The 12,648-nt window shown below is 37.4% G+C and overlaps 1 protein-coding gene across 1 annotated transcript in view; it reads left to right on the top strand.

Annotated features, from left to right (window-relative positions):
- The first annotated feature begins 3,127 nt into the window (after positions 1–3,127).
- LOC118766685 (dynein beta chain, flagellar outer arm-like) overlaps positions 3,128–12,648 on the top strand; it is a 79,232-nt gene continuing 69,711 nt past the window's right edge. The window contains exons 1-3 of the mRNA XM_036510278.1: positions 3,128–3,185; positions 10,324–10,454; positions 11,560–11,729. Of these exons, the coding sequence (XP_036366171.1) occupies positions 3,162–3,185; positions 10,324–10,454; positions 11,560–11,729 (325 nt within the window). The 5' untranslated portion in view covers positions 3,128–3,161. The remainder of the gene's footprint in view (positions 3,186–10,323; positions 10,455–11,559; positions 11,730–12,648) is intronic.

Raw genomic sequence — 12,648 nt, 5'->3', positions numbered from 1 at the left:
CCATGGTGAGTAGTTAAATATTATTTTAATTTTTCTTCTTTTGTAGTTTGTGTTTTTAGTCAAACCAACTGTATGACCTTTGTTGTGTGATTGCAACCCCACCTAAACATCTCATCAGAAATGCTGTTTGATCACTTGCTCACTGCTAAGCTATGTCATCGTAATCTCTCATAATTAGATGAAATTTAATTAAGTAACATTCTGTATGATAGCATAATTTACATAGCAAAGATAGTGAAAAAAAAAAAAACTCTGAAAATTTGCCTGGAAAATTTTGGTAAAATCATGGCATGCACTCTGTGTAGTTATTTATTCTTGTGAATTTATCTCACTTGAAATATGAAATTAATTAGCAATGTTCAAAGATAATCAGTAGAGTAAATTTTCATTAAAATTTTCTTTGAAATGTTAAAAAATCATTAGGAAACATTGACTTAAATTAAAATAGAATTTCATAAGTTCTCTTTTTAAATGTTCAAATGCTCCATAACAATAAAAATATATAAATTCTTTATGAACAAAGTTTGGCTTTGAAGTGCAACATTTCAGAATGTCCACTGCCAAGTAAATGGAATCAATAAAAGAGTAAAAAACTCATTAATTAATTGCTGCGCTTTTTTTTTTTTTTTGGTTTTAACAATAATTACAAATGAAACTGGCATGAGAAATAGTTGATGTTAGCAATAACAACCCAACTATAACTTACCGGAATCAATAAAGTACAAGAGAAATAAAAAAATTTCAAAAATATTTTGGTAAAAGTCTAAGATCTTCTTGGAACTCTATACTCATCATCATCATCATCATCGTTGTTTTGAGTTCACTTTTCCATGCTTGCGTGGGTCAAATGGAGTTTATTGAGGCAAATATTTTATGACTTGATACCCTTCCTGTCACCAACTCTGACCTGTTTCAAGCAAGGTTATATTTCCCTGCTGGTTACAAATGTTTTCACAGAATGATACTCATTCGCAACAATACAATGTCAAGACAAGGAGACACAAACACACACACACACACACACACACACACACACACCACACACACACACATACACACACACCTTTTATACTTTATGTTGTATCATTCATTGGATTGTGGCCATGCTGGAGCTTTGCCTTGAGTTTTGTTGAATAAATAGACCCCTGTACTTGTTTTTAAGCCTGTTGACTTTTTCTATCAGTCCCTGTTTGCCAGATTGCTAGGTTACTGATATTTAAACACACTAACACCAGTTTTCAAGTGATGGTGGGGTGGGACAAACACACACACACACACATAATGGGCTTCTTTCAGTTTCCATCTACCAAATTCACTCACAAGGCTTTGATTGACCTGAGCTTATAGTAGAAGACATTCGCCCAAGGTGAAGTGCAGTGGAACTGAACCCAAGACCATATGGTTGGAAAGCAATCTTCTATATTTCATATAATTTGCCACAAGGGCATCACACAGATGGAAGCTTTGCGGGCTGGACACGGACATTAATGAGATGAATGATAATGATGCAAAAATGATGATGATGGGAGAAGACAAAAAGCGCCCACCGACTTTCGCTTCTCTAAAACAATGTTCTTTTTTCCCTTTTTCCCCCAAAACACAATGAGGCAATAAACCTCTTACTTAAACAACACAATGTTCAGAAAGCAATCTTCTGACCACACAGCCACACCTGCACTTATCTATCCATCCACCTGCTCACCCTAAATCAGTAAATTAAAAGGACTCTTTGATATTTCTCTCCTGTTTATGTAGTGTTTTAGTAAGCAATGTTGAACTCAGCTTAGAGAAGTGAGCTTCTGCAGAAAGAGTCAATCGGTTCATTTTCCAGAAGATCTCTGCAGAATGAACTGACTGCAAAAAAAGTGTGTGAAATATAGAAACGCTGAAGCTGAAATTTAATATGGTACCAAGCTATTTCTTCAGTCAGCTGCAGCTGTATAAGAGTGATAAAAAGACTACCGTAAATCCTCGAGTATAGTCCGCCCTTGAGTATAATACGCAGGGGATTTTTAGGAGGCTGTACCCCTGAAAAACCTAAACCTTGTGTATAATACGCACCCCTTCTCTTACTTGAGTCATGCGTAATTAAGCCAGCAGCACCTAGTCAAACAAACAATAATGGTGATGTTCTTAACTGTTATATGGGAATGTAAATATGCTTGCAAATTGTTTTTGTTACGTGTTATTCTGTGTTCTGAATACTTTTATTTTAATAAATGTTGCATACTGCAAGTTATGGATGATTCTTTTATGACTTCATTGCTTTCAGGCTTAGCTTAAGGTATTTTCCCGCCCGACATCACAAAATGCATCTGAATAAACATTGCTGGACAGCAAATAGAGACTTGGACATTGCTTAGAAAATATTTTTCATTTTTAACCTCGTATATAGTACGCACTAGGGATTTTGACCGATAAATTTTGGGGAAAAAATGCAGATTATACTCAAGGATTTACGGTAAGTTAGTTTTGGTGGAATTTGAACTGGAAACTTTGAGGAATAAAACTAAGTACTGTTTAGCATTCAAATCAGCCATATCCAGCCAAAATATTTTAACAGTTTCATGTTGAAGCAGACCAGATCTGGCTTCTCACCTCAACCCTACAATGTCATTCTAAAACTAAACTATCACATCATTAAAGTCTCTAAATTACAAGATAATCCATGATTAATTCAAAACAATATAAACAAACGAACATTATATTTGACTGAATAATTTGAATGCTAAACGGTCAGAAATTTAGCTTAAATTTCTACCACTTATTTCAGTACCACCAACTTTATTAAAAATGTATTAATATCCTTAAGCTGTTAATTAATTTCTTGTTAAAATATTTCACCTGGTGGTACACAAAGGTTTACAGAGTTACAGAGCAAAGAATTAAGACTGACATAGACCCAACAGAACACCTGAACATGTATATACATGTGGCAGCATATTTCTCTTCATATCTATCAGCATATGCTTTTGTTCATGTCGATGTGTATATACATATGTGTATGCATGTGTATGTGTGTGTGTGTGTGTGTTGTGTGTGTGTGTGTGTGTGTGGTGTGTGTGTGTGTGTTATGAGGTATTTCAGTGCCGAATGATGTTTCCCTGGCAACAAAGACACTCTAAGTACACAAAGTAAGTGAAGCATATGGAGAAACCAATATGTATAAATTTGTTAAACAACAGGTATGTATAAAGTTTTTTTTTATACAATCACAGTTGCATACACACACACACATGCAGGCAGACACAGAAACTTCTTACCCATAGTAATATGTAAACACCTGCTATCATGACAGTTGAAAGAAAATGACCAACTATTTCATATATGTTCCACAAAATTCAAGAAACTTGGATATACTTCTGTATATTTAATTACATACTAAAACATGTGATATTCCTAAAATACAAAGAATGTAATTCTCTGAAATTTATGTAAAGTATGTATAGGTATATATTAATGTTTTTATCTCACTTTCCATCTGTCTTAACTCCAAGCTCTCTCATGTATATTCTTTCATTATTTTTCTGGTTCCACTCACTGAATTGTAGCCATGCTGGGGCACTGCTTTTAAGGATTTTAATCATATCAACTGTATTACATATTTCAGATTACAATCTACCTATTGTATCATTCTCTACTGGTTGAGCTGCTAAATTGCAAGTGTTGTTAGAGAGACAAGTGCTGCATCTCCAATCAGCATATTTAAAAGTGCCCTAAGGCGGCGAGCTGGCAGAATCGTTAGCACGCCGTGCGAAATGCGTAGCTGTATTTCGTCTGCCGTTACATTCTGGGTTCAAATTCATCCGAGGTCGACTTTGCCTTTCATCCTTTCAGGGTCGATAAATTAAGTACCACTTACGCACTGGGGTCAATATAATCGACTTAATCCGTTCGTCTGTCCTTGTTTGTCCCCTCTGTGTTTAGCCCCTTGTGGGTAGTAAAGAAATATATTTAAAAGTGCATGGTTGTGTATTGTTGGGTGCAATGGAGCTTCTGAGAGATATGTGTGTGTATGTGTGTAAGACTGCATGTGAATATCAATTCTGTGTGTTGTCATTAACATCATCTGAGCAAAAAGTGGTGACCTTGTTTACATTCTTCCATGCAATGAACATTTTTTTTTTCATTGGACATGAATGAACCAGTGGAATGAAAAATACCATTCTTGAAAAACAAGTGAAGGTTTGGGGACAAGAAAAATATCCAGCAATAGAAAATCTGCCTCAAAAATGTTTTGTATATCTAATCTATGTCAACATAAAAATATGATTGTAAATATATGTGTGTGTGTGTGTGTTTCTCTGTGATTCTTTACCTTTTCCCTCCATGGCTGCAATTTCCCCCCTGCCTTATACTCTCTTACTTGTTTCAGTCATTTGACTGTGGCCATGCTGGAGCACCGCCTTTAGTCGAGCAAATCGACCCCAGGACTTATTCTTTGTAAGCTTAGTACTTATTCTATTGGTCTCTTTTGCCGAACCGCTAAGTTCAAGAACGTAGCCAAACCAGCATCAGTCGTCAAGTGATGTTGGGAGACAAACACACACACACACACACACACACACACACACACATACACATATATATGATGGGCTTCTTTCAGTTTCTGTCTACCAAATCCACTCACAGGGCTTGCCCATGGTGCCACGCAGAGGGACTGAAGCTGGAACTATGTGGTTCGTAAGCAAGCTACTTACCACACAGCCACTCCTGCGCCTATAGCTTATTTTTAATTCATTTATTCTTTTTGTTTGTCTATTTTTCTGTGACACCCATTTGTCCCAGTCATTAGACTGTGGCCCTGGCACTTGCCACCATCTCTATCTCTCTCTTCCTTTACTCAACCATCCCATTTACATTCTGATCCCCGTTCCTTATGAGTATGCCTTGCATTTTGCCACCATCTCTATCCTGCTGCCTCCCACTCTCTCTCTCTCCTCCTCTACTTTCCTCTGTCTTCATTCCCCATCTTTCTTGCTCTGGCCAGGTAACCTTGTACTTTCTCTACAGTAAGACACCTGTATCTGTCTCACTATAACCTTTTCATCATCCAACACAAGATCACCTCTTCCAATGCCTCCTCCCTTCTTTTAGTGCAGGTGCCACTTAAAAGCACCCAGTCCACACTGTAAAGTTGTTGGTGTTCAGAAGGGCATCCAGCTGTAAAAACCTTACCAAAACTGACCTCACCTGTGCTTGTGTCACGTAAAAAGCACTACTCACCTCGCCTAAAAGGATAAACAAAATTGATATCAACAGGATTTGAACTAAAAATTCAAGGTGCTAATAAGCACCCTGTCTAATAACAGCAACAATAATAATGATACATGTATGATGTATATATATAAATTAGTAAGAAAGATAAAAATTTAATGAATGGCAATTAATTGATGAGAGAATCTTGATTACTATGCTAGGTTTTGGTATACAAAGAAAATATTAATATATTTATATTTTATACACCCATAGATGAAACAACAGCAATAAAAATTACTAATTTTATAACAAGCTTCAAGAGGCAGCTGGAAAAGTTGCAAAATGTATGATTTGTTGTGTGTATGTATTTGCATTGATTTGTGTGATATCAAAAGTAAGAGATTGACCAATAGAAAAACTACACAGGGTGTGGCTATGTGGTAAGAAGTTTGCTTCTCAATCACACAATTCTTGGTTCAGTTCAATTGATTAGTACCTTTGGTGAGTGTGTTCTACCTTAGCCCCAGGCCAACCAAAGGCTTGTGAGTGGATTTGGTAGGTGGAAACGAAAAAAGCTGAAGAGAACAAGAATTGAAACCTTGTGACTGTAACAATCAAGATGAGGACACTAGCGCTGTCAATATGAGTCTATAAATAATGTTGGACCCTATTCTAGGAAATTCAGGTAACATTTACACATACTTTTACATACTTACCAAGATATGTATACTTATGCATGCACAAATGCTCAGGTATGATAATTACACTTTCATATATGCATTTTTTGGTGGAGGGAAAGTTCCTTTTATCTGACCAAAGCTTTGCAAGTAGATTTAGTTGGTGGAAACTGAGAGAAGCCCCTTCTGTAAGTATATGGGTATATCTATCTATTGATCTATCTAATATATAAATATATATATATATATTAAATAGATCAATAGATAGATATACGCATATATATATTGTTATAATTATAACAATAAGGGTTTTGCAACAAGTTGCTTGACCACATACCGAAAATTTTAGAAATAGCAGCCAAAAGATTACTATTTTAAAAATTTCAGTATGTGGTCAAGCAGCCTGTTGCAAAACCCTTATTGGTATAATTATATATAAAAAAACATTTTGTATAAGTTTTTACCGAATATGGTCCTTTTCCATACCGAAAAAACTACTTGGTGAAATTTGTTGATTTTATTAAATTAATTATCTTTCACCCTATATCTATCTATCTATATACACACACACACACACACACACACACACACACACACACACACACACAGTTGATGGCTTTTGCTACTGAGATGTCATCAGCAAGGGAGGTACTTGCTCTGAAAGTATAGAAATGTTTGTCCATTGTTGTTGACAATGACCCTTGACATTATATGAGAGGAAGATTGGTGATGAGGTTTTCTGGATGTGGCCAATCAGTCTGATGTGGGTTTAGAAGGATCTGTTGCAGGTTGGGCACTACTGGTCTGTTGGGAATGAGAGCAAGAAGTTGGCTCTGGAGTTGTGCTCCTGTGTTCCTGTTCTGTTCATAGGAGGTAGAAAGTATAGTAACTCTAGTAAGAATGGGTTGGAGAAAGTTCATGGAGTTACTCTTGCTGTGGGCAACAACAATCTTTTCCTTTTGAGTGAAGAGTAGATTGTATGAGTCTTGTGTTAAGACTGCAATGCTGCATGGTAGTGCAACATAGGCCTTGAATGCAGAGGACGTGAGAAGGCTGCAAAGAAATGAAGTATGTTCCCTTGCATGTGCAGTGTTAGTGTACATGAATGACAAGATGGGTATAAGAGGATTTAGGTGCAATGGGCAAGAAAGAAGACAGTGCTGGTGTGGTTATGTGATGCATATGGATGAGGACAATTGTGTGATGAAGTGCCAATCACTAAATGTGGATGAAAATTTTAGATGAGGCAGACCCAAGAGGACATGGGACAAAGTGGTGAAGAGCTTCACAGAGGAAATGACCGGACTGTGATGTCTGGTGATATGAGGCTTATGACAGGACCTGCCCATCACAATGGAACAGACTTCTGGAAGCAGTGTGTGTATCTATCACATAAATGTATAAAGGGAATCTCACTTGGTCCATCCTCTCCTCATATTGCCCTCTCCCCATATTTCTCCCTCCGCAGCTCATCCCCTTGCTCTTGATACCACTTTTCTTTCTTGTTATCCAGAACCATTTCACCTGTTAGCTATCCATTAATATTGTTCTCTAGACCCACATTGGCCATCCCATCCCTCCATGGACCACCAAATCATCTCATGCACCATGCCCCCCCACTTCTCCCTACTCCACTCTTGTAGCCTACCCAAACATGTCATCGCTCTCCTCCTCCTCCTCTCAACTGTATCATCATTAGTAACCTGCTGCTAGCATCCCTCTAACCTTCCCAAATCATGCACTTCCTCCCTTCAATCCTTCCCAATCTTTGTAGACATTGCCTCCCTATTTCCCTTTCTCCCATTTCCCTATCCCTTCCCACCACATACACTCTTGCAAGCACCCCACCCCCTATCCATTACTACTCACCTCATACCTTGAGATACCACTTGGATACCTCATCACTATCACTGCAGATACCATCAGTTCATCCCCACCCTCCCTCCTAATTGCAAATAGTCTGTAGCTGCCCTACAATATGGATCTGCTCTGCCCCCAACTTCTCTGATACATTAATCCCAATCGAATGGTATAAGGAACCCCACCTCCTCACCACCACCTCCTTGGCTTTTGCAGATTTGTGAGCTGCCTGGTGATCTCAGTAGTGCCAGCCACCATCCTCATGAACATCATTCAACATCTGTTTTCCATGCTGGCATGGGTTGGACATATTGACAGGAGCTGACCAGATTCCATGTCTGTTTTGACATGGTTGCTATGGCTGGATTGCCCTTCCTAACACCAACCACTTTACAGAGTCTACTGGGTGATTTTACACAGCACCAACACAGATGCGTTTATGTGGCACCACTACGGGTGCATTATATGTGGCACCAGCACCTATGAGCCTGCAAGATTAGGAATGCTCAGCTGGAGAGAGGTGCAAGGGACAACTCTGTATGCAAGGACAACCATGCTTTTAGAACAACCACATGAAAAGAGCACCCAGTAAACACTGTAGAGTGGTTGGTGTCAGGAAGAGCATCCAGTCGTAGAAGCTATGCCAAAGCAGATACTGAAGCACAATGCAGTCTTTGTCAACCCATCCAACCCACACTAGCATGGAATTTGGTTGTTAAAAGATGATAATGATGATGAAAATGTATATTCCTCTCTCTCTCTTTCGGAGAGGCACTGAGCAGCTATACGCACACATACACACACGGCAGCAACTTCCACCTACCAAATTCAATCACAATGCTCCGGTCGGCTCGGGGCTATAGTGGAAGACACCTACCCAAAGTGCCACACAGTGGGACTGAACCCAAATCCATGCAGCTATATGTATATATTTGATATATTTACATATGGATATATTTGTATATATATATATATATATATATATATATATTGATATATATGTATATCATCATCATCATCGTTTAACGTCCGTTTTCCATGCTAGCATGGGTTGGACGGTTTTGACTGAGGGCTGGCAACCAGATGGCTGCACCAGGCTCCAATCTTGACCTGGCAGAGTTTCTACAGTATATGTTTATATGTATACATTTATTCATAAATATGCATATGTTTATATTTGTATACATATGTATTGTGCGTGTGTTAGTGTCTCTATGATTTGACATCATATGTCAATTGTAAATGTGTGTTGCTGCCATACCTGTGGCACCATTTGACCTTATCCACGCAAGAATGAAAAGGATGCTTTATACAAGTTGAGTTATATTTTCTAAGTTATAACAATTCCTGCTCCCATTAGTCATTACAATGTCACAAGCCAATGAAGAAGTCCAAGTGTAGTCAGTGGACCTCCTGGACATAACAGCCAAAGCCCCCTTAAAACAGCTTGCCACCTTCTTCTAAAGAAAAGGAAGAACATATTAGATAAGTCTATACAGGCAGATTGGTCATGACTGGAAAGCCATTGATCGTTATCTATGGTCAATGCTGATTTGTAATTAAAAGAGCAACAACCACAACAGCAACAACTACAAGTAGCAGCAGTAATAACAACAACAACTGCAGCAGCATCAACAACAGCAACGATGACATACAACGCTAAATTACTCGCTGGGCAACTTGGTATCTATTTCGAGAAGAAAAGACTATTTCTTCCTGTTTACGAGACAAAATCTCTAAATTCCATCTTTAAATTCCTCTGCTGCTACCATTAAGTGAGTTCATCTATGCCTTGCACTTATGCCATAACGTCACCATGACAACAAAGCCTGACTATATCACTTTAGTGAACTGGGTTCCACATTTCTTTACTGTTTAGTTTTGTGGTTAATAGCTGTATCAAAGTATTAGTTAGGTACACATTACTTTTCTGATCTCTGTGTGTGTGTGTGTGTGTGTGTGTGTGTGTGTGTGTGTGTGTGTGTGTGAGTTGCTTTTTCAAAAATCACCCCACAAGTGAAATGAACTCATTAGTAAATGTCATTTCAGATAGTATATATATATATATATATATATTCTTTTACATGTTTCAGTCATCTGACAGTGGCCATGCTGGGGCACTGCCTTGAAGGGTTTTAGTTGAACAAATCGACCCAAGGACTTATTTTTTTTTAAGCCTAGTATTTATTTTATTGGGGTATTTTGCCAAACTGCTAAGTTATGGGGACGTAAACACACCAACACTGGTTGTCAAGTGGTGATGTGGGGACAGCCACAAAGACACACACACACACACACATACACATGACAGGTTTCTTTTAGTTTCTTTCTATCTACCAAATCCACTCACAAAGCTTTGGTTGACCCGAGGCTATAGTAGAAGACACTTGCCCAAGGTGCCACGCAGTGGGACTGAACCCGGAACCATTTATCTGCTATTTCTAGCAAAGTGAGTGACTATGTAGAGACTACCTTGTTCAGTACTTGTTTCTATTAAATGTGTATAGATTTGTGTTTTACCAGGGAAATAACTATTATAACTATTATATCAGTAATTGGTACATTCAGGAATTTGCTCTCTTTGAAGGTTGGTGATTCCTCATCAGAATCTGAAGAAATAACCATGGAACTACTGCAGTGGTTAGAACAACACATTCAAACATCTTTACAACCAAAACTCGAAGAGCAGAAGTCCTTCATGTCAAACAGTAAACACAGGTGAAACATAATTATTTTAAATATATCATCATCATCATCACAACCACTACCATCATCATCATCATTACCACCTTATCCCACCTTCATCATCATCATCATCGTCACTGTAATGTGCTCCATGCCTGCAATGGTTGGATGGAATTCATTGGGGCAGGTTTTCTACAGATGGATGCCCTTCTTGTCACCAACCTTCAGTTGTTTCCAAGCAAGTTATTGTTTCCCTGTGGTCAGACATTTCTGGAAGCACAATATTGCTTGTAAGATGATAAATGCTTGTTTGCAATCATCAAATGATATCAAGACAAAGTTATTCACAATGCACACACACACACACACATATATGTATATATGTATGCATGCATATATATATGTGTACGTGTATGCATATATATATGTGTATATGTATGCATATATATATATGTATATATGTATACATATATATATATATGTATGTATATACATATATGTATATATGTACGCATATATATATGTATGTATATACATATATGTATATATGTATGCATATATATATATGTATATATGTGTGTATATATGCATATATATGTATATAGATGTGCGTATATCTATGGATATATATATATATATATATATATACAGCCTAGCTACAATCTCAACATTCCTCTTCAGTCTGATGAGGCAAACTATCCAGATATAATTTTCCAAGGCCTGGAATGAAAATGTCTGTACTCCAATAGACAAATACTATAAATATAATTGTAGTGTATCCTGTAGGTGTGATGTTATGAATGCCACTGTTTCCTATTGCTGTGATTAAAGGAATGTAGTGTGTGTTATTTACTTCTTGTGCAACCATTATAATGCTGACCTATGACTAAAGGGTTCTAGCTATGATCATTCCATCTTTATTCAGGATTAATGTAACTCATATTACATTATTCAATATACTCTTTCATTTTTAGATAAGATTTGGTTGGAATTTCAAGCAGTTTGAATGACTTTCTATAAGGATTTACTAAAATTTTATATTTGTTAATTTAATCAGAAAAGATGATGTCTCTCCACCCTTCCTTTCTTGATTATATTAATCTTAATTGTCATAATTATGTTTCATAAATTTGTATAGAAAAATTCTGCTTGAATTCTTGAGAAAGGAACACAACACTCAACTTTGCATCTTCACCAAGAATACTGAGTCCCTTCACGCTGCTCTCCAACCACCATCAGCATTGAATACAAAATCATTATTCTTTCTTAAAAGACAGCAACATTGGATTATCACACCAAATAATATCGGTAAGTAGATCCTGCTACATTGGTTCTGTTGAGGAAATGTTAAAATGGACTGATGTGATGTTTGATAACAATTTCTTACCTTGGCACAACAACATCAAGAATTTGTGCAAAAAGCATGGCTGTGTGGATGCCTTGGCTTGGCTGCATGGTGAGAAGTTTGCTTCCCAACCACGTGATCCTAGGTTCAGTCCCACTGAATGGTTCTTTGGGCAAGTGTTTTCTGCTATTGCCCCAAACTGACCAAAGCCTTATGAGTGGAATTGAAAGAAGCATGTCTTTTATCTCTCTCTCTCTCTCTTTCTCTGTCTCTCTTTGTCCTCCGCCACTGCTTACCAGCGTTTTAAGTCCCTGGATCTTAGCAGTTCAACAAAAAACAAATACTAAGCTTAAAAAATAAGACCTCGGGTCAATTTGTTTGACCAAAACCTTCAAGATGGCACACCAGTTTGGCTGCAATCCAACGACTGAAACAAATAAAAAATAAAAATCCAATTTGATTCCAGTATATTTTTTGTTCTTTGTTAATTAATCAACTGTTAATTTATTTCATTGACCTCACTCCTGCCACCTGGAGGAGGAAAGGCAGAGTTGACCTCAACAGGATTTGAACTCAGAACATTAAGTGCTCTAAATATTGAGTCATCCCATAAATAATGTGGCTTCTTCAATTGCATGGACTAAAAGTCAGAGGAGGATGGGATAAACTACCTGCATCAACTTGCTATAAAAGCAGGTGGGAATTTCACCTTGTACTTATACTTAGTACAAGTTTTGAAGAGTGCAGTTCAATTTTAACAGTTATTTTTCAAAGTTATAATGGAAGTGACAAAGGAGCATATTCGGCATATTTTGCTTTAGGAGTTCAATAAAGGCAACAACGCAATGGAAAGTGCGAGGAATATTAATGCAGTATCAACCC

The sequence above is a fragment of the Octopus sinensis genome, linkage group LG17 (assembly GCF_006345805.1).
Source record: "Octopus sinensis linkage group LG17, ASM634580v1, whole genome shotgun sequence".
Classification (NCBI taxonomy): domain Eukaryota; kingdom Metazoa; phylum Mollusca; class Cephalopoda; order Octopoda; family Octopodidae; genus Octopus; species Octopus sinensis.
Note: the sequence above shows the minus strand (reverse complement) of the source record. Positions and strands in the feature narration are given on the sequence as shown.